Source organism: Aulonocara sp. 'chitande type north' Nkhata Bay, linkage group LG1 (assembly GCF_057382095.1).
Source record: "Aulonocara sp. 'chitande type north' Nkhata Bay isolate Kocher_YH1m ecotype deep benthic linkage group LG1, A_spYH_male_GT1.1, whole genome shotgun sequence".
Taxonomy (NCBI): domain Eukaryota; kingdom Metazoa; phylum Chordata; class Actinopteri; order Cichliformes; family Cichlidae; genus Aulonocara; species Aulonocara sp. 'chitande type north' Nkhata Bay.
The window spans coordinates 38,005,918-38,031,853 of record NC_141344.1 but is presented as its reverse complement, the minus strand read 5'-3'; the positions used below and the strand labels follow the sequence as shown (position 1 = coordinate 38,031,853).

The 25,936-nt window shown below is 41.5% G+C and overlaps 1 protein-coding gene across 2 annotated transcripts in view; it reads right to left on the bottom strand.

The window, feature by feature from the left end:
- The window catches only part of LOC147339514 (nuclear receptor ROR-alpha A-like), a 181,428-nt gene that overhangs the window by 40,164 nt on the left and 115,328 nt on the right, over nt 1–25,936 (bottom strand). Inside the window, exon 2 of one of the 2 annotated variants that reach the window (XM_086295174.1) lies at nt 25,470–25,502. In XM_086295174.1, the coding sequence (XP_086151300.1) occupies nt 25,470–25,502 (33 nt within the window). Of the gene's footprint in view, nt 1–17,268; nt 17,576–25,469; nt 25,503–25,936 lie in introns of those variants that run through there. The other variant, XM_086295182.1, reaches the window with a different exon arrangement.

Below are 25,936 nucleotides of genomic sequence, written 5' to 3'. Positions count from 1 at the left end.
AAGTCATTACTAGTTAACGTTAAAGGGATGGTTGGCTCGACAGAGCTCTGACTTTTTGTCAGCCTGGCTACAGTGCTGAAGAGAAACCTGGGGTTGTTCTTATTTTCTTCAATCAGTGACGAATAGTAAGATGTTCTGGCTTTGCGGAGGGCTTTCTTATAAAGCAACAAACTATTTCTCCAGGCTAAATGATGATCCTCTAAATTTGTGACACCATTTCCTCTCCAGCTTATGAGTCATCTGCTTTAGGCTACATGTTTGAGAATTATACCACGGAGTCAGGTACTTCTGATTTGAGGCCTTAGTTTTCACCGGAGCTACAGTATCCAGAGTTGTACGTAGTGAGGAGGTAAAATTATTAACAAGATGATCAACCTCTGTTGGAGTAGCGTTCAGATAGCTGCTCTGCTCTATGTTGGTACAGGGCATTGAAGATAATAACAGTGGGCGGATTATATTCTTAAACTTAGTTACAGCGCTTTCAGAAAGACATCTACTGTGATAAAGTCTACTCTCCACTGCTGTGTTATCAATTATTGTAAATGTAAATGTTATCAGGAAATGATCAGCCAGGAGAGAAACACTGTTAAATGTTCAGTTTCTATGCCATATGTTAAAACAAGATCTAGAGTGTGATTAAAGTGGTGGGTGGGTTCTTTTACATTTTGAGAGAAGCCAATTGAGTCTAATAACAGATTAAATGCCATGTTGAGGCTGTCATTTTTAGCATCTACATGGATGTTAAAAATCACCCACAATAATTATTTTATCTGAGCTGAGCACTAAATCAGATAAAAAGTCTCAGAAATCAGACAGGCCCAGGTGGACAATAGATGATAACTAAGTAAGACTGGTTTCTGAGTTTCACAGCTGGGGTGGACAGGGCTAAGCATCAGGCTTTAAAATGAATTAAAAGTCTGTGTGGATCTTTGGTTGATTAATAGGCTGGTGTGAAAAATTGCTGCCACACCCCCCCTTCGGCCTGTGCTTCGAGACTTCTGGTAGTTAGAATGACTCGGGGGTGTTGATTCATTTAAACTAACATAACCATCCTGCTGCAACCAGAGTAAATCGATTTGTTGATCAATTACTAAGTCATGTACTAACAGAGACATGGAGGAGAGAGACCTAATATTTAATAATCCACATTTCACTGTTTTACTCTTTGGTTCAGATGTGGATACTGTATTGTTCTTTCTTTGTGATTTTTTAATGTTTAAGTTGTTTGTTGCTGGTTTTTAGTTTGTTTTTTGTCTGTTTGGGAGCTGACACAGTCTCCATGGATATGGGTTTTTTTGGGGGGGGGGGGGTAACAGGAGCTGCAGAGAGGTGTGTAAGACTGCAACTCTGCTTCCTGGTCCCAACTCTGGATAGTCATATTTTGGGGGGGTTTAATAAATTTGTCCATATTTCTAGAAATGAAAGCTGCTCCATCCAAAGTGGGATGGATGCCGTCTCTCCTAACAAGACCAGTAGGGGTGCAACGATATTCGTATCGATATTGAACCGTTCGATACAGTACTTTCGGTTCAGTACGCATATGTATCGAACAATACAACATTTGTAATTTATTTTATCAACTTTCCTTCTGACGATGCTGTCAGTGTTGAGCGCTCAGTGAATCTGCGTTCGACTACTCCGCCTAGGCTGCACTGTCGAGCGCAGATCCACTGAGCGCTCCACACAGACAGCATAGTCAGAAGGAAGAGCGCAGGGCAAGCTAGCGAGACAGAAGTTAAGCTCTCCTTGCAACATGGCAAGTTGAACCTCTCCCACCCTCATTCAGATCTGGCGTTTGGAATTATTTTGGTTTTCATGTGACGTATGACCCTGAAGGTAAGCACGTCATGGACTAAAGTAAAACAGTATGTTGCATGTGCCACGCAATGCTCAATTACATGGGTGGGAGCTAGTGTGTTAGCGCAGTTAGCTCGTTAACGTGTTAGCCGTCTAGCCCCATGCACAGGGCGATCGGGGTAGCTCGTTAACGGAGATTTGCTGTGTTGTGGCGTTAAGGTCATTTTAACGAGGTTAACCTGAAAGCACTAGTGGGAACACAACGAATATGACTGCACATTTACGCCGACATCATCCTAGTGCAAAGACAAAAACAACAAGCATGCATGCTACAAACTTTACCCGAGTCATTTAGACAGCCGTTAGCACATGATTCTCCTTATGGGGACTTGATATGTTTAATATGCTGCTGAGAATATAGCCCAGAAGAAGCGGATAGTATAGCTTTTATTTTGGAAAGAGCCATTTCTCTGTAATAAACTCTTTTCCAAAGATGAGTGATTTCTCAATCAGATACAGGGCTCGCAAAATCGCTAGCCCGATGTCCTGGGGCTAGCGATTTTTCCAGTCGGGCTACCAAAATCTATCTCTGCCCTGCCCGTCCGGCTATTGTAGGAAGGAAAAATATATGTCAATGCTTTTGAATTCTTTCGGAAATGTAGCTGGGTAATTATGTCATTGGCATCGGTGAGCCACTGTCAATATGTGACATATTGAAATCGCGTTTGAATTTGCGCTTGTTTTTTTGCTTTCACTTTGCAATCGCGTGAACTGTGTATAGAGAGCGACAGTACTGATTGGTGAGTGATGATAATTTGTGCACCAATTCCTCTGACATCGTCTTATCAATCGTTAGCTTACTATGCAAACATGACAAGTGAAATCTCCTGCAGCAAGCTTAAACATGTGAGAGGTTGATCGCGCAGAGAATCGCTGAGCTTATGTGAGTGCGTGTGTAAAAGCAGCAGTATATATATTTTAGTTCTGCTGAGCTAAATAAGACAGGTCAGGGTGAAGAAGTGACAGCCAAAGAAAAGCTTACCGCAAAACGGAAAAGTTATGACAAATCAGACTATAAGGCAAAAAGAAAGTGCAGCTTTATGGTTTCATGGCCAAAATAATTTCTGTGGTTGCGATATGATGAGCTAAATAACCAGGGGTGCAGATAAGTGGTCCGCAGGTGCGCATTCGCTGTCAAAATAAAAAACACGCACAAGGGTTAGGGTTAAATTTAAAAACTGTACTTTTGAGTTAAAATATATATTTATAATTTTAATAAATGACAAATTAAAAAGGCATGAACATTTTATTTTGTATCGAAAAAATATCGAACCGTGACACCAAAGTATCGAACCGAACCGAACCGTGAATTTTGTGTATCGTTGCACCCCTAAAGACCAGGTTTCCTCCAGAAGGTTTGCCACTTATCTATGAAGCCCACATCGTGTCTTGGACACCACTCAGACAGCCAGCAATTTAAGGAGAACATGCGGCTAAACATGTCACTCCTGGTCTGATTGGGGAGGGGACCAGAGAAAACTACAGGAAGACAATTGACTATGGTTGCCGTTGTCTCTAGCGTCACATGTCTGAGAACAGAATCACCAATTACCAGAGTTTGACCCCCAGCGGGTGTGTCACCGAGTGGGGAAAAACGGTTAGACACATGAACAGGTTGGTCGTGTACCTGGGGCTTCTGTTTAAAACTATGCTTCCTCCTCACCGTCACCCAGCGGCCCTCTTTCCCCAGCTGCTTGGGGTCTGCCAGGGAACAGCTAGCGGGGCCTACTCCATCTTCGGCTGTACCAGCTACAGGGGCCTGGCTAGCTAGGGGTGAATGAAGGGTGCGAAGCCGAGTCTCCAATTCAGTAATCCTGGCCTCCAGAACTGCAAAAATGATACATTTGTTACAAGTATCATTACTGCTAAAGGAGGCCAAGGAGTAACTAAACATCTGACACAATGAGCAGGAAAGTGCAGGAGGGACAGGTGAAGAGGCCATGCTGCTAGCGAGTCGGCTATGAGCTAAGCTAAGCTAGCGAAACAGTAAAGACACAGTGAGTGAATACTTTGCCTATAAGTTAGGTAGTGAGTACACAGAAAGTGGGCTTCGGGTGAAGCACGTGAAGATTATACTATGAAATAAGAAGGTATCTAAAAGTTCTTAATTAATTTGCCGAGCAGATAAGCTACTCAAAAACACCACTGTGTTTGAGCAGGAACAGGACATTCAGTAAAACATTCAGTAAAACAAACAGCTGAATAGCATTTCTTCATAAATACAGTACTTGGACTTCCAAAATCAAAACAAGACAGAAACATGACTTTTCTGGTTTCTCCTGTTTTGAGGTGACGACAGATCAGTATAATTGTCTCATGCACTCAAATTCATTTCAAAGAGTACACAAACACCACATGAACTTGCCCAAACACATCTGTGTCAACAGTACTGGTCATATTCATGCTTGCTGACATGAAACCATAGTCAGGCAGATTTAGATCTGAATAACACAGTCAGTCCTGACTTCTTCCATTATTAGGAAAACATGGCTACCACTTTAAACATAATGGATCCCAGATTTCATCACCCATCAACACAATCCTAATCCTTGATCATCATCCCATTGGAAGATTGTTTAGAAATGGACAAATGTTGGTCTCTCAATTCATTTGTTGCTGTTGCGAGTGTTAGGAGTCAGACCTCGTCCTCCTCCTTCCACCTTTCTGACAACATTTCACCATTTTATTTTGGTGAAATGTTGTCAGAAATATCTACTCACTTAGACTGCACTAAGGATGACAGAGACCATGAACACTGTTTTATCTGAGAGGAGCAGAGAAGATGAAAGGTAGAAAAAGGGTGAAGCAGAAGCTGAGCTCTCTCTGAGGGAGCTTCATACACAGGTCTAACTCTGTACTGCTTAAACCGATTCACAAACAGAGGCTTCGCCACATGCTCTGCAGGTTGACGGGTGTTTTCACAGCAGAAGCTTGAGCAGACGCTGACAAACATTAAAGCTTTGTGAAAGTTTATGGCTGCATCTATGACAGCTGATGAGTCATTAAAACAATTTCCTCCGAGGGTTACTGATGTAAAGAGTGAGAAGAAGAAGGTGGGGGTGGCACGTTGTCACAGCTTACTTATCAAAACCAAAGGTCAACTTAAGCTGCAGGGTAAAAATCAATATCATGATAATTATCACTCCTTAATTTTATTTAAACCCCAGGTCACATAAAGGCTATTTCATCCTGATCATTCTGGGATTTATTTCCACCAACTGCTATTATTACTATTTGTTACATTTTCTTGCTCTTTTTTTTTTTACATCATTACAATGTCAGACCATCAAAATTTCACAGAACCCAAGATGATGCTTTTTCATTGCTTAGCCCTGGACCTATATACAATCAGTTTACAGCAATTTAATTTAAAAAATAAAAACAGAAAAAAAAAGCAGAAAATGATCATGTTGGAGGTGCTGAAAGACTGAAATTAGCAGCTTTTCCTCACTAAATGGCCAAAGTGAAGGTGATGTAAGCTCTTCTACAGTTGTGTACTTTAATATTCCCACATTAATCCATGTGTCTAATCTTCTAATGAACTACGACGGCATATGAAGCTCAATGATGGAAGGAAAATCTTTGATACTGAAGTTTCAAAGTTGTGAGAAAAACGTGGCAGATTTGTAATGGATAACTCGGAAAACAGTGTTTTTTGGTTAAGGAAACTCATCACTTTGGGCATCAGGTTTGCCATGCACCATGCCAACGTTGATCTAATTAAATTATGCTTTTGAATTGGGTTTAGCAACAAAGAAATGATTCTCAGCTAAAATCACAAACATCATATTATCATAAGCATGCAGACTTTGCAGAGATGCTGTTGTGACCTGGGTCTATCCAAAAGAAAAGAGCAGACAAGAACAAAAGCACAATGAACAGATGCAAGGATATTACTGGTTACACCTTTGAGCTATTCGAATGGGACTTGTGGTACCACAGGACACAATCTGACTGATTATTAAAGCAACTGATCCCCACAGTGTGGAGACTCAAAGAGGTCAACATCTTAGGCAACAGCACTAAAGTGCTAATATGCTATTTGGCAGATGGACTCTTAGGATAAACCTTATGGTATAGGGATTCCTGGATGCATTGATGATTTCCGTTGTTGGATGGAGGCATCAAAAACAAATAACGATGCCAAGGTTGTTGCTGACTCATATTTAAAGCGTTGTGCTTGGGTTGTTGTACAGAGAAGTTTTTTTTCACATATCTGCCACTTTAACATAAAAAATTTTGACTCTTATTTTTTCCTACCTTCAGTGGCCCTAACATGTACCCAGCACTGTTCTTCATATTATACATTTTGCATGATCTTCTACATATTTTTAAGTTACTTGATGAATAACTTGCTTGCATCGGTGGTTTTTAATATAACATAGTAAAAAGACCACTTGGAACAAGGATAAACTTGCGTACCACTCAACATATGAATTTCCACTACTTAAAGACCAATTATGATGTCATCTTCATCATTTTCAATCCAGTCTTTTTATCTCAACAATAAGAGCAATTTTTATTTGCTAAGCTACCAAAGCACAAAAACTCATGTCCACCGATCAGGTGATCACTGAAAGGTGAAGTAAATAACACTGATCGTCTCGTCATGGTGGCACTTCTAGAGAGCAAGTGAACATTTGGTCCTCAAAGTTGATGTGTAGAATCACCAAAAACAGGCAGGCGTAAGGACTTGAGCGCCTTCAACAGGGGCCAAATATTAATGGCTAGATGAGTCGGTGAGAGCATTTCCGAAGATGCTGCTCTGGTGGGGTGTTCCTGGTCCGCAGTGGTCAGGATCTATCTAAAGTCATCAGAGAAAGGAACAATGGTGAACCAGAGTCATAAGCGGCCAAAGCTCACTGATGTGCATCACAGATTATTACGTATGGCGCTGCGTAGCAACAAACAAAGCAGGATGCTCACGCTGACCCTGTGGACTACCAAACGAGCCAACAATGGGCATCTGAGCATGAGAACCATGGACTAGTGGAGTCCATGGTTTGATGGGTCAGAGCTGTTAATAGCAGCAAAAGGGGGACCAAACACAGCATTAGTCAGGTGTTCATAATGATCTTCTTGCTGGGTGTAATTCAAGAGATGAACCCATGTTGTGCCTACACATAGGAAATAATCATGCAAAATACATTAAAATGCATCTTTAGGCACTTTCAGGTTGTCAAAAAAACAATTTGTTGACATTTCTTTAGTTGAATCTAGAGCTGGGCGATAGAACGATAACGATATGTATCGCGATATAACTTTTACTCGATAGAGAAATTAAGCTATCGCGATAGACCTCGCCGCTCTTGTCCTCTTAAAAAAAAAAAAAAAAAAAAGGTCAGCCAATCCAAATTAAGTAGCGCAGAGCCGAACCAATCACAGCCGCAGCGTCACGTCGCGTGACTTGTTACGTACAGCACAAGTGCCAAGCCGCACATGTGTTTGTTTGGGAAGCAGCCAGCGGGTAATGGAGCCAGCGCGTAATGGAGGAAATGAGTGTGCCGACTAGAAAAATCAACCGAGCGTGACCGAAGAGAAAACAGATGATGGTTCCAATGCCGGAGAGATTGTCGAACGGAAGAGCAATAGAAGTTCCGTAGTGTGAAGGTATTTCGGCTATTTCAAGTCTGACAAAAAACAGAGTAGCGTGCACTGTAAATTGTGCCGAAAGCAAGTCTGGAAATACAATAAACTGGTGCATGCGTCACACTGTGCGCCACGTTATTGTTTCGGTGAAATGAATTTCTACAATACTGTTACTGTTAATTCTACTCTCTGCAGTGTTTAAATGCTTACATATACACACAGTTACTGTCCCTCCACACATACGACTCGGTTCTGCTTCTATGCCCCAGCTTTGTTTACTTTTTCCCACCGAGGCTTCTAGACTTCTGATTGGCCAATATTTCTGCACGGTTAGGAATCTAGCGCCACCTGCTGCTTTGGCATGTTCATAGCAGCGTTTTCCTTCATTTCTGCCTTTATGTGTGGACGGGATTATTTTTTAAAACGAAAACGTAAAATCTCCGTTTTCAAAAATACCCGTGTACGTGTGGACGTAGCCTCAGTCTCTGACTGGAAGCGCTAATTCGTCATTCGGCTTTTGTCAGACTAAAGTAACTGTTAAAACTGTTTGAAAAGCTAAGCTATACAACAAGGAGAGATTGAGAATTTCCTTTTAGTTCTCAGTTTATTTGATATTGACAAAAGTTAGTCAGTTTTGTCTGTTCTTCTGTAAAACAAACTAAGATTTGTTTTTAGAATTAATATTTTGTTTCTAAGTGGAATTGACAATTTAGTCTGTTTCGTTTGTTCTATTTTGAAACTTAAACGCTTTAGCGGCTGCCTTTTGTGTAGTTTGCAATATTTGCCTTTATTTACAGTGGGGCAAAAAAGTATTTAGTCAGCCACCGATTGTGCAAGTTCCCCCACTTAAAATGATGACAGAGGTCAGTAATTTGCACCAGAGGTACACTTCAACTGTGAGAGACAGAATGTGAAAAAAAAATCCATGAATTCACATGGTAGGATTTGTAAAGAATTTATTCGTAAATTAGGGTGGAAAATAAGTATTTGGTCACCTCAAACAAGGAAAATCTCTGGCTCTCACAGACCTGTAACATCTTCTGTAAGAAGCTTTTCTGTCCCCCACTCGTTACCTGTATGAATGGCACCTGTTTGAACTCATCATCTGTATAAAAGACACCTGTCCACAGCCTCAAACAGTCAGACTCCAAACTCCGCCATGGCCAAGACCAAAGAGCTTTCGAAGGACACCAGGAAAAGTATTGTAGACCTGCACCAGACTGGGAAGAGTGAATCTACAATAGGCAAGCAGCTTGGTGTGAAAAAATCAACTGTGGGAGCAATCATCAGAAAATGGAAGACATACAAGACCACTGATAATCTCCCTCGATCTGGGGCTCCACGCAAGATCTCATCCCGTGGGGTCAAAATGATCATGAGAACGGTGAGCAAAGATCCCAGAACCACACGGGGGGACCTGGTGAATGACCTGCAGAGAGCTGGGACCAAAGTAACAAAGGTCACCATCAGTAACACACTACAACGGCAGGGAATCAAATCCCGCAGTGCCAGACGTGTTCCGCTGCTGAAGCCAGTGCATGTCCAGGCCCGTCTGAAGTTTGCCAGAGAGCACATGGATGATACAGCAGAGGATTGGGAGAATGTCATGTGGTCAGATGAAACCAAAGTAGAACTTTTTGGTATAAACTCAACTCGTCGTGTTTGGAGGAAGAAGAATACTGAGTTGCATCCCAAGAACACCATACCTACTGTGAAGCATGGGGGTGGAAACATCATGCTATGGGGCTGTTTTTCTGCCAAGGGGACAGGACGACTGATCCGTGTTAAGGACAGAATGAATGGGGCCATGTATCGTGAGATTTTGAGCCAAAACCTCCTTCCATCAGTGAGAACTTTGAAGATGAAACGAGGCTGGGTCTTCCAACATGACAATGATCCAAAACACACCACCCGGGCAACAAAGGAGTGGCTCCGTAAGAAGCATTTGAAAGTCCTGGAGTGGCCTAGCCAGTCTCCAGACCTCAACCCCATAGAAAATCTGTGGCGGGAGTTGAAAGTCCGTGTTGCTTGGCGACAGCCCCAAAACATCACTGCTCTCAAGAAGATCTGCATGGAGGAATGGGCCAAAATACCAGCTACTGTGTGTGCAAACCTGGTAAAGACCTATAGTAAATGTTTGACCTCTGTTATTTCCAACAAAGGTTATGTTACAAAGTATTGAGTTGTATTTTTGTTATTGACCAAATACTTATTTTCCACCCTGATTTACGAATAAATTCTTTACAAATCCTACCATGTGGATTCATGGATTTTTTTTTCACATTCTGTCTCTCACAGTTGAAGTGTACCTCTGGTGCAAATTACTGACCTCTGTCATCATTTTAGGTGGGGGAACTTGCACAATCGGTGGCTGACTAAATACTTTTTTGCCCCACTGTATCTGAAAAAGTCTCATGTTCCTTAAGTACATCTACCCTGTTGAACTTATTATGGGAAATAAATATTTAAATAAAAACAAGCTGCTGATTATTTCACATTTTACTTGTGAGCAACGGCACATTTAAATCTTACAAATATAGTTATTTGGCTTATATCATGATAGATATCGTTATCGCCTGAAATGAAAAAAACATATCGTGATATGAAAAAATCTCATATCGCCCAGCTCTAGTTGAATCTATGAAAAAGAAAATGCTAAAGGCAAAAATACAATAGTACTTATTTTTCCAGACCACAGACTAATTCCAGATGTTTGACTTTTCCAACAGCCTGATCAAAGAAATGTTGGTCACGTGGTTATGTATCCCTGTCCCCGTGTCAGGGCTAGACGAGTGGTGATTAGTGATAATAATTCTAATTGAGGGATAATGAATAATGTTGGCATCTCTTTTTCTCATTGAAAAATTAATCCTGATTTGGACACTGAAGGCTTTCAGCTCAGTCGTAGTTATCTGCATCTCCCACATGTGGACTTGGCTGGATGACCCAGGTAAATTAACAGTAATATGAGTGTACATGGACGGAACTTTTAGGGTAATGTCTTTGTATTTGTTATTCATCTGAGACAAACACACTACGGACAACTGATTTACTCACCTTTCCTTCAAAAGGTTGGTCACTGCTAAGGAGCCAGCCCCAGACCTTTCCAGACTTTGTCTTTCCCTCACCAGCTGTCTCATAGGCCAGGCTGTTATTGTGACGCTGATCCAAGATGTGGAACATGTCCCTAAAATAGGTTTCAGCACTTTGAGTCTGGGTGGGCAGAGCAGGTCATCTACTAATGGGAGGGTTGGTGGTTGTTTGACCCCTTGCTTCTCCAGTCTGCATGCCTAAATATCCTTCAAAATAAGATTTTTTTTTTCGGATTTGTGTCAGCTTTCCGGTGCAGATCCCTCCCATTGCTCATTATGCTGTTGAGCATATCATAGGACACTTTTCTCAGCTGGCCTCTGGCTGATATATGAAGTTAAAAATTCTGTCCTCTGTGATTTAGCTTGCAAAACTGAATCACTGTATTAAGTGAGTGACAGATGAAACGCTGCTGCTGCCAGCGTGAGTTTAGTCCTCAGTCCACCACACTGCAAAGGCCATGCTCACTCCCAGGAGGACCCAAGATCTCGCCTCAACTGCTCTTGCTCAGATGTTGCTAACAGGCTCCGTTCTTTAATCTCCTCGTCCAGCTTCCAAATTTTCAGAGTCGATGTAAAAACGGCAGACATATGGTGCCACACATGGAGCACCAACACGCCCATTCAGGCTGTGAGCAGATGAAGCAGCAGCTTGTTCATCAGCCACAGTTGGTGGTTCGATTAGTCACCTCTCTAGCAGGTTGGCACACTAATCGCCAAACCGTGAGTCTCTGCTTCACCTCCACATGCGTAACCATCCATATTTCTGTTTCAAAGACCTCACTGCTGATTTGGACTGCACTGGTTCATACAGGGGGCTTAAATGAACCGACAGAAGCCACATTTCTGCATGTGAGAAGCCACAATGACCCGGTGTCTGCCACTGTCATGCAGACACAATGAAGAAAAAAGATATTTAACCTTTTTTTTGAAAACAAAGAAAAGGGAACCATGTGAAATAATGCCCAAATTTTTTACTCAGTTGTATATAGTATTTGTATTCTATTTTTATCTTATTGTATATTTATTTTATTTTATTCTACTGTATATAGTATTTTATTTTATTCTATTCTGTACAGTTGTGTACTGTATTTATTCTTATTGTATTCTAATTTTTGCCTCATAACTTTTGCACTGTCCACTTCCTGCTGTGACAAAACAAATTTCCCAAGTGTGGGACTAATAAAGGTTATCTTATCTTATCTTATCTTATCTTATCTTAAATAACTAAAAACATGGAAGAATTTTAACAATGGGGGGAAAACATACAAAAATGAATGATTAAAATGAAGAGTTTAGTAATAAATAAACATGAAAGAAGATTTCATTTTTCTTTATTTTTTTCATTATCTTTTTGTCTTTTTTCCCACACCTCCTGCCTTTTTTTGTTTCACTCTAACGCTGCACTGCTTTTTTACTTTATTTATCAGTACACAACAAATATCTTACTTTCACTTTGAACCAGGAATCCAGATGAACTTCCAGAGTTTTCCCTCGGGATGCTGCATTTGCTTACTGTACAGATACCACAGTATAATGTGTAATTAGCAAGATAGCAGCACTAAGTGAAGGCTAATGAGCAAGAAAGAATATCACAAGAGCCACTGCTGTTTACTCCAAAAATGCTAAAGCCTGAGCAAAACAAATCCCTAATGGATAAATTATCAGAAACTGAGCTCTAAAGAAAGAAAAAAATAGCATTTCTCAGACACTGGATCAAAGCAGCGGGAGAGAGGAGGGCCGAGCAGACGCCGCTCAGCCTCAGAAATGTGTCAAGGTTTGTTTGGTGGTTAATAAAAGGGCCTCCTTCTTTGTCTTCTGTTGAAATGCATGCGTGGTTTTACATTCTGCTTTACTGAGGAATTTATTTTTACAAAACGTGTTTTGTTTTTGTGTGGCGTTTTATCATTTACTGTGACCAACTTAGTTGTTTGGGGGGGGAAAGCTGCTACTAAATGCAGAGTGTAAAATCCAGGCCAGACTTGGATCCATCAGAAAGCTGGATGAATCCATTCTGTGTCTTAAGAAAAAAAAAAACTACTTCCTACAGGAAATATAAAACAGGCAGCTGCCATTTATATATAAGGCCAAACTGTAATGGACAGTAACTTATGGTTACTTATGATTATCGCACTCCTGAAAAACTACAGTCCTATATTCTGCTAGAGGCAGTGATTCATACAGCGCAGAGCAGAGTTCCTGGTCAGTTGTAGCATGCTGATTTATAAATGACAGCTGACAGAGTGTGATATGTCAACAGATATTTCCTAAAAGACTCTATCATGTGCTCATGGATAAATCCTGGATATCTGTGAGGTTTAGATAGCCAGCGCTGTCCTGTAGGTATTTTAATAGCTACTGTATCCTGCACATGTTGGGAGATATTTATAAACACAAATGAATGCAGAGACAGTTTGAGTGTGCAGCACATGCGGCACAGTCATGCAATGCATTCACAAAATGTTGCTAACGAGTTTGTGTAAAACGTTGCTGGTTCAGAAACAATGATGTCATCAGCTCCATGTAATTTCATCTGATGTGCACTTGGAGCTACGGCTGCTGAATTAATGGAACTGAACTGAAATTTCCATTCTGGCTTCCAACAGAAAAAGATGACTGAAAACAAAAAGGCCTTTGGCCAACAAGATCTATTAAGAGGAACTAAAAGCCATTAAAAGTCTTCTGTTCTGGATCACGAAGGGTCTGTCACCTTGGTCGCAGCTCTAAATCACTCCCTGCGTGCGTACAGCACGGGTTTCCTGAGATGTGTAGCCTGAGCCGGGTACAGGCCACAATTGGACCTGCTGACATAGGCAGTGTAGGATACACAACACCGGGGAACCATGGTTATTCTCACACAGCCCTTTTCTGCTAGTACTCGGTCTCAGTCTCTGTCATTTTCCATTACAATTGAGTCCCACCTTATGTGCGTCAGACACATGTTGTTTTTTCAATTATTGCCATCATTGTTTTTCAAAAATGGTGGTTTTGATTTTCTTGAAGGAGTTGCTCTCACAACTCACAGTGACATCAGTGACTAGCCAATCGGTGGCATGCAGTCTGTTGCGATCATGGTTTTCCAAGCGCATGGAACTCCGGCGAGTAGGTTCTTAAAAAGGAACCGGCACCAGGTACTACCACTTAATGGTTTTGGCTTCCCTTCATTGGCTTCCTGTTAAATCCAGAATTGAATTCAAAATCCTGCTCCTCACATACAAGGTCTTAAATAATCAGGCCCCATCTTATCTTAATGAGCTTGTAGTACCATATCACCCTATTAGAGCACTTCGCTCTCGCTCTGCAGGCCTACTTGTTGTTCCTAGAGTATTTAAAAGTAGAATGGGAGGGAGAGCCTTCAGTTTTCAGGCCCCTCTTCTGTGGAACCAGCTTCCAGTTTGGATTCAGGAGACAGACACAATCTCTACTTTCAAGATTAGGCTTAAAACTTTCCTTTTTGCTAAAGCATATAGTTAGGGCTGGACCAGGTGACCCTGAATCCTCCCTTAGTTATGCTGCAATAGGTGTAGGCTGCCGGGGGATTCCCATGATGCATTGAGTTTTTCCTTTCCAGTCACCTTTCTCACTCACTATGTATTAACAGACCTCTCTGCATTGAATCATATCTGTTATTAACCTCTGTCTCTCTTCCACAGCATGTCTTTATCCTGTCTTCCTTCTCTCACCCCAACCGGTCGCAGCAGATGGCCCCGCCCCTCCCTGAGCCTGGTTCTGCCGGAGGTTTCTTTAAACCTCCGGCAGGGAGGTTAAAAGGGAGTTTTTCCTTCCCACTGTTGCCAAAGTGCTTGCTCATAGGGGGTCATATGATTGTTGGGTTTTTCTCTGTATCTATGAAGCACCTTGAGGCGACTTTTGTTGTGATTTGGCGCTATATAAATAAAATTGAATTGAATTGAAAACCTTAAAAACTGACTCTGGTCGAGCAACGCCGATCCCAGTGGGCACTAGTGGGAAAGGGCTATGAGTCACATCGAGCTCCAAATACCAGACAGCACTTTGTTATTTTATATCATAATTTATATTTGAAGTTCAAGGAAATCAACATGCGGATCCATCCACTGGAGCCCTTTTGTAAAATCAGCGAGCCCAAGCATCTTCTTTTTTTTCTCTTTTTTTTTTTTTTTTTTAAATCGCTGAGATTAGAATTATTGTGCAGAATTTAAAAATGCTTTCTGCCATAATCGACAATATTTCTAAACTGTTTCAAATATTCTTACTTTTTTCTGTCTTTTCTGTTTATGTAAACAACTGCGCGCACTTTTTGATCACAATGTCACCAGTGATGTCACCAGTGATGTCACCACGCTCCCTCTCCCCCTAAGAAACAGTTAAATAATCTCCTGGCTGTTGTAATCCTCTGACATAACAGGCTGGCTAAATGCCTCCTGCAGTGTTTTCTCACAGATTGGGAATCTGGAACAGACAGCATTAAACCACAGACACACACACACTTTGCAATTTTCAAGAAAATACAAATCAACTTGAACAGCTGTAAAGTTTCTTACTAAAGGAGAAGCACCTGGGTGTTGGCTAAATGAATGATGAGCTAAATGTAAGCATGTGTTTCAAATCGTTCATGAAATAAAGAAAAATGACGGTTTTGAATCTGCTGGGCAGACTAAAGCACTGACAGTTTGAACTCAATTAAATAATCGTGTCTTTATGACTTATTGCAGACACATTAAACATGACAGTCTGGCCTCGTATCAGAAGCGGCGACGCATCACAGTGACATCAACAGCTGGATTTAAAAATTTAGCTTGAAGCTAAACTCTAGATGAACTCTGCAGATAGAGGCTTTTTAAAAGATTATGAAAGACCTGAGTTTGCACTTCCAGTTCAACAACCCTTCAGGGAATTTACCCCACAAATCTCCTTACAAAGGGCAGTGCACTTCTAGGTCTCGCTCTCAGTGGGGAAGAAGTGATCAGCCAGACCTCCAGTGTTTGTATTTGATGGGAAAACTTTTACCACAGTAAAAGTGCTGAAGCCTGTGGCAAGATATTTCACTCTGCATTCAGAAGACCAAAGTAATTTACAAAGTGCACTTCATTTTTGATTCACTGAGACCCGAAACACACAGAGCAAGGGAGCTGAAGGTCCATTTCCCATAAACCTCTATACACCCAAAAGTGCAACCACAGGGTTTGCCCTTCCAGTAACCATTAAACAGAATGCAGGTTTAAGGCACTTCCTTTTTATGCGGTGTGTAATGTCAACATATAAGCATTGTTGCATCTCTACACAAGAAATAAAGCAAAGACCTAAAAGGAAAAAAACCCAAACCACAGTTTTGATAAATTATATTAAATTAGATGACTGACTGCTACAAATGCAACAAAAACAACCCTGTAATATGTCAAATGAGACCGGAGCGTGCCACACGTCTGTGATCATGTGATCAACCCCAGGGCAGATCATTGTTTTGAGACCTTATTGCTAACTCACTCACTCTCTCTCTCTCTCTCTCTCACGCATCCACACACACACACACACACACACACACACACACACACACACACACACAGAAACTGAAAAATAATATCTTATAGCAATAATCAATAACACCAACAGCATTTTTCCAGCTTCTGATCAGTACCATGGACAACAACTGCAGTCAGAGGTCAGGCGAATGGACACATTTAACATAAGTTTATGCTACAAGCTCACAATGAATCGACTACTCAGCTACAGATTGAGCCTTGCTATTGTAACCTGAAGACAAGTGTAAAGTCTGTAAGCATGGAACAAATGAGAGAAGCCCATGAACCACAGGTCCTCACAGGCTGAGTGGACAGGGGATTGTACCAAACAAGCACACTCATTCATAGAGTTACTCAATCAATAACTGTTTCCACTGGACTAATTTCTATATAAATCAACCACACACAAGTCCACACATACATACATATGACTGCATATTTTCAACATATAAGTCGGAACAGCCTTTCAGTTCTTGACAAAAACACAAAGGAAATACAAGCAGTGGATTTCCCAGCATGCTCATCAGCCGTCCAAATGTTTCAGAATGTATACTGCATACATAAACTTGGGCTTTGGTCATGAGACAGAGCCACAAATGTAGTGGAGCTTTTTAACTCTGTCCCATTTTTATCTAACTGAGGAGAACGTGCACATTCAGCAAGTCTAAGTTGGTTTGGGGGGCTTTTATGCGCGACTGCCCAGGAACACACCGTCTTGTAGTCCGCCCCTGCCCACACCTCGATTTTCTTTTCCATTTCGATGTGGAGCAAAGAGCTCCACACACAAAAGCACATGACGAAACCTGGAGCAATGCCACAAGCTTTAAAAAAGAAATAGTTAATCCTCGTCCCCACAACTTTCATTTACACGGAGCGCATCTCAAGACCGTATCGTCAACTTTCACAGACACCCCGTCTGCTGTCCGCCTCATCCTCCACCTCCCATACTTTAAAGTCCCACTAACTTGACTCACATTTCCCAAAATAGCATTTCCACGATCAGTGAGGGTGTCGTGTTTCTGCGCTCCAACAGTTATCAGACACAACAACACATGTAGAGTAGCGCTGACAGCTCGGTGAGGATGAGCGCACACAAACCAGGGAAACCATACAAAACAAAAAGCAGAGTGGAGCTTCTCCGTGGACCAACAATCATGTTGAAGCGCTGAAAGAAAACTCTAAACCCAAAGTAAAATGACACACACACACACACACACACCTTTTACACTCACCTTTCATGGCAGTAATGACAAAATACATAGTTATAATCCAGGCTCGTGGAGAAAACAGTAACACAGCTCCCTGTGTGAGACCAGCGGCAGCTCTATCAGCACTGTCATCCTCCGGCTGCTCGGCACAGCATGAGGATACATGTGACTGCAACGTCATCGTTCTGGCCCCGCCCCATCACTTACCTGCACCTCTTATTGACACAGCTGTCAGCCAATGAGAGGACACTTTTAAAACACCGTGAGCGCACAATCTCAAAATTATATAAAACCACACAACAACAAAAAAAACCCAACACAAAAATATGAACCACTGATGAGAAGGAACACAGAATGACACCAAAGAAACACAAAGTACCACAGAGGGACACAAAATCAACAAAATGACCAATCTGCAACATTCATGTCAGTCAACTTTTGGTGTTGTTCTTACATCATCATCATGATGTTTGTCCAGGATCAACATTGCAACTGACCAATCACATTGTATAAGCAGTTAGCATTAGCCAAGAAGTTAGCTAATGCTATGAAAAACTATTACTAGCAAAAGAACATGAGTAACCTAAATTTGGTTAATAGCAAACATAACTTGATAATACCTAATAATAATTATTTTTTAAACCCTGAAATGCTGAGCACTTGTTCCAGAAGAGCGTTTTACATAAACAAAGACATTTTTTTCTCCTTCTTCCACATTCCAAAGATATGGCATCGCAACAAGGTGAGAGGCCAGTTGCAATGTTGATCCTGGACAAACATTATGATGACGCATGAACAACACCAGCAATATCAGGTAGACCGTAGTCAGGCAGCCTAGTAGTGCTGTACCACCTGTGAGGTACTGATCCAGCAAAGAAAAAATAAAATCTCAAGAAGAGATGCTTTTAAATGCCTCCAGTCATACTTTTAGAACAGTTTTTATTTGACCTTACCAGTTATTCGCTGGTAAAGTAATGGCATTATGGTCCTGATCAATATTATAATTATAATGTTGCAATCTAAGATACTAAACAGTAAAGTCAGTGAGGTAATCCAGACTGATTCCAACGTCAACGATTCCAAAATTTGTTGCAGTACAAACATGCTTGTTAATGCTGTACAGTTGGACATTTAAACAGGAGAGTGTATGGAAACAAACACTCGAGAAACACTCTGCAGAAGGAAGCCATATTCTACACCGACTGTATTTTTAAGTCATTTTTGGTGTTGCATCATTCCCCTCCTCTCCACCTCACACACACAAATCAGCATGAACACAAAATTACTACAAAATGCAGCAGTCTCTTACACATAAATTAAATAAAATAAAAATAAGAACATTTTTTGGTTTCTTTTATTTATAGTTATGTATTTTCCTCCATTTGGCTTTCTGGTGAGGCAGAAGGTTTCATTTAGACGGGAAGTTTATCAGATCTCTTAAAAGCAACAGCTAAAATGAAATGGGGTTTCTCTTTCCTCTCAAACAGCCTCGACTCCAACTGAGACGTTGGAAAGTTTTCTTTGAGATGTCAACATAACCGTGGTGCATCATTTCTACCAATTTGTCAGCTGCAGATTAATGCTGCCAGTTTCACTTTTTACCACATGCCAAAGATGTTTGACTGGTTCTCTCTGTGACAATAAGTTATTAAACAGGCTTTCTCATTATTGTGCTATCTTTGCATTTTGGTCATTATAGCAGCGAGATGGCACTGCTATTGTTAGGTCAAATTGAAGAAAACAACATTCTTCACTATCACTGTGCCCCATAATTTAAAAAGAAAAAAAAAACTGTCATGTCGCAGGTCAATTAGTTCAGATAGTTTTTGGTAATGAAACCCTGGCATGAGATCTGCAGCGGTGCAGACACAGATACATCACAAAGAGACAAATGAGATGCACAATAATGCCTAAAAATAGCAAGATTATGTCAAATAAACACAAAACAACACCCAATCACAGTTTTGCATTTGAAACAAACAGACAAAAACAAAAAAATGACTTAATTGTCCACAACCATGTGAAAAATGACATAATAGAGACAGGAAATAACACAAAGAAAAAATGTAAAAATAAAATAAGAAAATGACAATAAAGGCACAAAAGCCCTGAAAGTGATTAGCAGAAAAAATGGTGGAGTTCGTGTTCAGTTGGAGTTGGATTTAGAGTTGTATTGCTGTACTGAAAAAAAAAACACTTTTCCCTTTCAGGAGAGACGCAGAGGAATGTGACAAAGAAAAAAGCACACAGTCATGTGGTGTCGTGCTGCCGCCCTCCATCGCTGTGGTTGACAAAACAAACAGTTCAAAGAAACAAGAGGTAGGAGAGACATGAAAAGGAAGGAAGAGAGCACAATGCAAAGACAGACAGAACGAACAGCAAAAACTAAGCAAAGAGGAAGATAACAGAGGACGACGCAGCAAGAAACCGCTGAGAGACGCAGCTTCAGCAGAAATCTGTCAGCCAGTTACATCCAGGCCTCCAGCAGCACGAGTCTAAAGATATCCACCAAACCCGGGTTTGGAGTGCAGAGAACAAAGGACTAGCATGTCTTATATGGCAAAAACTGGTTCATAGATTACACACACATTCACAATAAAACTGACATGAATGTTGAGATTTTCTTAATTAAGTTATTGCTAGTTCTGCCTCACATTCACAAGATTTTCATAAAATTTGATCTCCTGAGATTCAAACATTATGTTCTCAATTTCAAAATCTTAGGAGGTCTCTTAAGTTATCATGTTCACAGGTTTTCAGAAAACTAAAACCTCTAACCATCAAGTCTTCTAAATATCTTGTAAATCCTCGGATGAGTTAGAATCAGTTTTTCCTACGTTGTCTCAATCTCCAGTGATCATCTAAGTGCTTAGAGCAGCTGGTCCTAGCACACTTCAAATCCTGTCTCCCCCCCACCCTGGACCCCCACCAATTCACATACCGCCAGAACAGGAGCACAGAGGATGCAGTCTCCATCGCACTGCACTCTGTCCTCTCACACCTGGACAATAACAACACCTACGCCAGATGCTTTTTATAGACTTCAGTTCAGCATTCAATACAATCCACCCCTCACAACTCATCAGGAAACTGACAGACCTGGGCATCAGTTCCCTCATCTGCAAATGGTTACTGGACTTCCTGACCAACCGCCCCCAACATGTCCGGCTGGATAACCGCTGCTCATCTACAATCACAATGAACCGTGTACCACAAGGCTGTGTGATGAGCCCTTTCCTCTACTCCCTCTTCACCCACGACTGCAGACCTGCTGATGGTTCCAACACCATCATTAAGTTTGCAGATGACACCACGATGAGGCCGCCTACAGGGAGGAGGTGGATCGTCTGGCTGAGTGGTGCGACAGAAACAACCTGCTGCTTAACACCGAGAAGACCAAGGAGCTCATCATGGACTACAGGAGGAATGCTGACCCACATCCACCCATCCACATTAAGCGGACGGCTGTGGAGCGTGTGAGCAGCTTCAAGTTCCTGGGAGTCCACATCTCCGAGGAGCTCACCTGGACGACCAACTGCTCCAAGCTGGTCAAGAAGGCTCACCAGCGCCTCTTCTTCTTGAGGACTCTGAGGAAGAACCACCTGTCCTCAGACATCCTGGTGAACTTCTATTGCTGCACCATCGAGAGCATCCTGACCAACTGTATAACAGTCTGGTACGGGAACTGCTCTGCCTCGGACCGGAAGGCGTTGCAGAGGGTCGTGAAAACTGCCCAGCGCATCGCCGGAGCACCACTTCCTGCCATAAAAGACATCTACAGGAAGCGGTGTCTGAAAAGGGCTGGGAAAATCATCAGAGACCCCAGTCACCCATCACATGGACTCTTCACCCTCCTGCCCTCTGGGAGGCGCCACAGGAGCCTCTGGACTAAGACCACCAGGTACCGGAACAGCTTCTTCCCCACAGCTGTCAGACTCCTGAACTCTGCCTCCTGACATCTGACCCACATTAAACTCATGGACTGAACATACACACACCCACAATGGACAACTGTACCCTCAAACACACAATAATAACATGGACTGAACCACCACTCACAACCACTAGCACTTTATATAGCCTCTGTAGAAACTATCTACACCCTCACTTATCTTAACTGCACTACTGTATAGCTCTGTGTAAATAATCATTCTGTACATTCGATAATCTTTAATCCTACAACTGTTTACAACTTGCATAGTTCCCATTTCTGTATAGCTGTATATCTCAGATTCTGTAAAGTTATTTATTTCATATTCTGTATAGTTTTTCATATTTATATCCTGTTCATATCCTGTACATAGCTTGTACTCACTACAGCCTGTACATACTTATAGTTATAGAATATTCACAACATACTTCATACCGTGTACATTATAACATACCATAATAGACCCATTTCTGTAATATACTCACATATCTATATTATTGCTAATATATATTGTAATATATCTATATCACTAAAGCACTTCTGGATGGATGCAAACTGCATTTCGTTGCCTTGTACCTGTGCATGTGCAATGACAATAAAGTTGAATTCTAATTCTAATTCTAATTCTAATCATGTTCCCAAATATTGGCGACCATGCTACCCGCCCACTCGGCGGGGTGACGGCAAACCCATGTCAAGCACTTTAATGCCAAAGCAACAGGTTTGGATATAACCCTACAGAGATGTCGGGAACAGTTACAAACATTAACAGAGCACACAGTCTGATGCCAAGCAAGGAGATGAAGGGACAAGGAAAACAGTGTAAAAGATCTGTTTTTCCCATCGCATAAATATAGAAATGGAGTTTCTGAAATGCATCACCCTTGTAAAAGTTTATTAATTATTATCATTTTATTGTTATTATTAAAGGCTTGTTCAGATAATCAGATGCAGAATTGTCAAAAATAAGAACCTATTACTCCAATTAACTGTTATGAAAGGTCCACCTTCACTTTTAGCTTTGGATAACCACCAACAGTTTTCATCTTTATGGAGAAAAATTCATACTACAGCCAGATAATGAGCCAAAACAAACCTCAAAGATCTGAGAACTACTTGAAGACCAAAGACGACCAAGGAGTCCTGCTAGTCATAGACTTTCATACACAGTTACCCAACTTCAACACCACTGAACATTTAAGGGGGTACTAGAAAAAAAAAAGCCATGCCTTTGAAGATATCACAAATAAGCTCTTTTGAACATTTTCAGGCAATGGATGGATTGTGTATCCAAAATTCTGCTCAGCACTTTTTTTCAAAGAAGTTCCTAAAGTCTTTAAAAGGAAGATTATTAAATTAAGCAACACAAGTTAAAAACCCAGAGTCCATATGAGAAACATACAAAACCAAACTAAGCAGAAGAGGATGAACTCAGATACATACACTGTTAGCATGGGAGGAAAAACAGATGAATGGCCATCAGACAATGGGAGAAACATACCTATTGACACACCCAGGGCACACTGTCCACAAATGAAAGCAATGAGGGAGGGACAGGCAATCACAAAGGAGGGAAAACAGACACCAATGGAGACAAGACAAAGGTGGAAACCATCAAGAGAGGAACCCATGAGCAAAGACATTTACCAAACCAAAACAGGACATGGGAATAATTACTAAGACATAGACCACACCAAAAATGGACCACCAAAGACTCCAATCTGGTCCGGTGGACAGCTCTGGAAAATATGAAGGACCTACCTTCATACTACTACGTATGGTGAAAAACTGGCATCCCAGTGCCAGAAAAGTTTGCTGTTGCATATTGCAGAGAAGGGATAGTAGAGCAGTAAACTGGCAACCCGGTGCCAGTAATGTTTATTGTTGTTTTTTGCAAATAATAGATAGGATAGGTTGTAGAGAAGCTGGCAACCCGGTGCCAGAAAGGTTTGCTGCTACATTTTGATAATGAAGCATAGAGAAGAGAGGAGGTGGCATTCCAGTGGTTGAAAAACTTGCTTCTGCATTTTGTGAACAAGGGATAGAGAAGACAGCACCTGGCATCCCAGTGCCAAAAGTGTTGGTTCTGCACTTTGTGAAGCAGGCATTGAAAACAGTAAAACTGCCATCCCAGCGATGGAAAGGTTTGCTTCTCCACTTTGGCGAAGCAGGGATAGAAAACAGAAAAACTGGCTTCCTAGTGCCTATCCAAGATAAACAGCAATGGAGGGGCAGCAGAGCATGGAAGTAGTGACTGGTTTCCAGCAGCGCATGAAATTGTGGTAGGGGGCGGCTGCATGGAACAGTGATGGGATGCTTCTTTTTCTGTTACCAGAGCTTGTCTATGCTACATGGCGCTGGTGGGTGGGTCAAGCTGCAAGGCGCACAGCAGCTGCTGTTGGAAGTTTTATATTTGCTTCTGGTCAACTGACTTTTAGATATGTGAGTGTTAAGAAGCTACAAAGTTAGAACAACAATGAAAAAAAAAATGCCTCTCTCTTTTAGTATCCGAGCTACAGTCCAGTCTTGATCCTCATCAGAAGAATACTTTTATGAGACCTTCCTGGAACATAGGAACGGCATGCTGTCTGAGTCAGCGTTGACATGTGTCGGCTTTTTGGGTAAAAGTCACTTTATATCTGGATGGAGTGAAGAGAGGAGTTCTGATGTACGGAAAGATGGATGTAGCCAACCGGATTGCCGAGCGGTGAGAAAAAGTGCTATGAGGTTCCCAAGGATGACCGGTGGAGTTTGGTCTCTCTGAAGCACCTGACATGTTGTTCAGAGAGTTTTGGTTTCTTGGATTGCCTGAAAGAGAATCCAATGAAATAAAGATAGAGAACCGGTAGGGGCATGTATAGAGGTTTGGTCCCTCTCCTAAAATTCAGATAAATTATCTCCAATATGTTCATAGGGATACATTGTTGAGTTAAACTTCATTTCCACTGACAGAAAGGGGAGTTCCACAGTTGCATGTTGAAATATCCATGAGCAAGATGCTCCATGTATAAATGGGTAAATGTGGCTTGTAACGTAGAAGTGCTGTAGGCACTCAGTGGTGAAAAGTACCACAACAGTCCGTTCCATCTAATCATTCAGCTAAGACCAATCTTCAAACTCCTACAGAATATCAGTGCCTGAGGAAACTATTTTGGATAGCACTCTGATCGTTGTAGGATTTCCCTTTTTCAAGCACTAACCACTTACACAGTTCGAAATAACAACCTGAACCTATGAGTAAGTCTCACAAAGCACCTACCTTTAGGTCATAGCTTATAGGAACTTTACAAAATGCCTCCAGTTGACCTGCAGCAATATCCCCTCTAACACAGCAGTGTGGTGTTTAAGTGTCTCTCCTCCTCTCATGTTGTCTCAGCAAATCTGTGCAGTGACAGAGAACCTCCCTCATAAAATAAAGCTAAAGATATATTTACAGGGCACCTCACCCACCATCCCACTCAGCTTCATAAAACAAATCCCAACTGAGCTGTGGAGCATCAGTGAAAACGATTAAGCTTCCTGAAAACAGCCATGCTGAGTAAATATCAGAGTGCTGTAGGCGAGAGTGTCTCCTGCCAGCAGAGAGAGGAAACTGAGGTGCAGCAGGAGTTTCATTCTTCCTCCAAATTGGCAGAACACGGGAATGATTTATGCTTGGAAAAGCCGCTCAGCCGATGTCGGAGCTCTCCACCTCCCCTCATCAGGCCCAGTCAGTAGATTCACAGCAGCATGTTAGGAGCTGTTTGGGCAGCGCCTGGAGGATCAGCGTTCCTCCCTCCGACAGTCCCACGCACAGACGACTGCAGGAGGATCTCACATTCATTATCCAGCCTTATCAGCTCTAATGAGAGAGACTCCACTCTAGCAGAAGTCCCCTGTCACACATTTGTCCTCATCTATCCTTCACTCTCACAGTGCTTGCATGTTTTACAGTAAAAACTGCTTATAATGTTGTGGGGGAAACACGTTCAGTGTTCCACAGTGAATGGAAACTTCATTAAAAACTCATCGAGTGAATCGACTTAGACCACCTACCCTCAGAATCTTAGTTCAGGGGACAGCGGCCAGATTGCAAACAAAGGAAATCTATTCATGCAAAAATTTTGATAGTCTTTTGGCCCTCATGCTTTGGATTTAGTTTTACATTTGCTGTCTTGTTCTTACTGATTAGTCTCACCTATTCTTCAACACTCTCCAGTGTGCCTAAAAACGAGGAGCATTCATGTTATTAATACAATTTCTAGATAAAACAGTTTTACCAACCAATACACAGTGATGCAAAAACAGAACTCACATGAGTGTGTCTTCTTCACAGCTGCCGACAAACCTGAAAGACACAACAGAGATAAAGTGTTGCTTTTCCCCTTTTTTCAAATGAACAGATCCAGATTTTCCAATCTCATGTTTTTGTCTCTGGTGGTTTTTGCATTGGAGTCTGTGTTGTGCACAGCATTGTGGTAGCTATTGTTGCTAATGAAAGTAGAATGAGAGACTATTAGCTCACTGTCGATGCAAGAGCAAGTGTAAGTATCTCATCTTGTGGATTTTTGCTGGGAATTTTTGTTCTTCCCATAGACGTCACTCCACAGAATGTTAGAGAGAACAGAGTGTGTTTGGGAAAGTTTCATACTTTGCCAATAAAATGAAAAAACAAACCCAAATCAAATGTTTACCTCCTATAGTTTCCCAAAGCTGAAATACACATCCACATTTATGAAGCTGATGTGACAGATCCACCATCCCCTACAGATCACTTCTGCG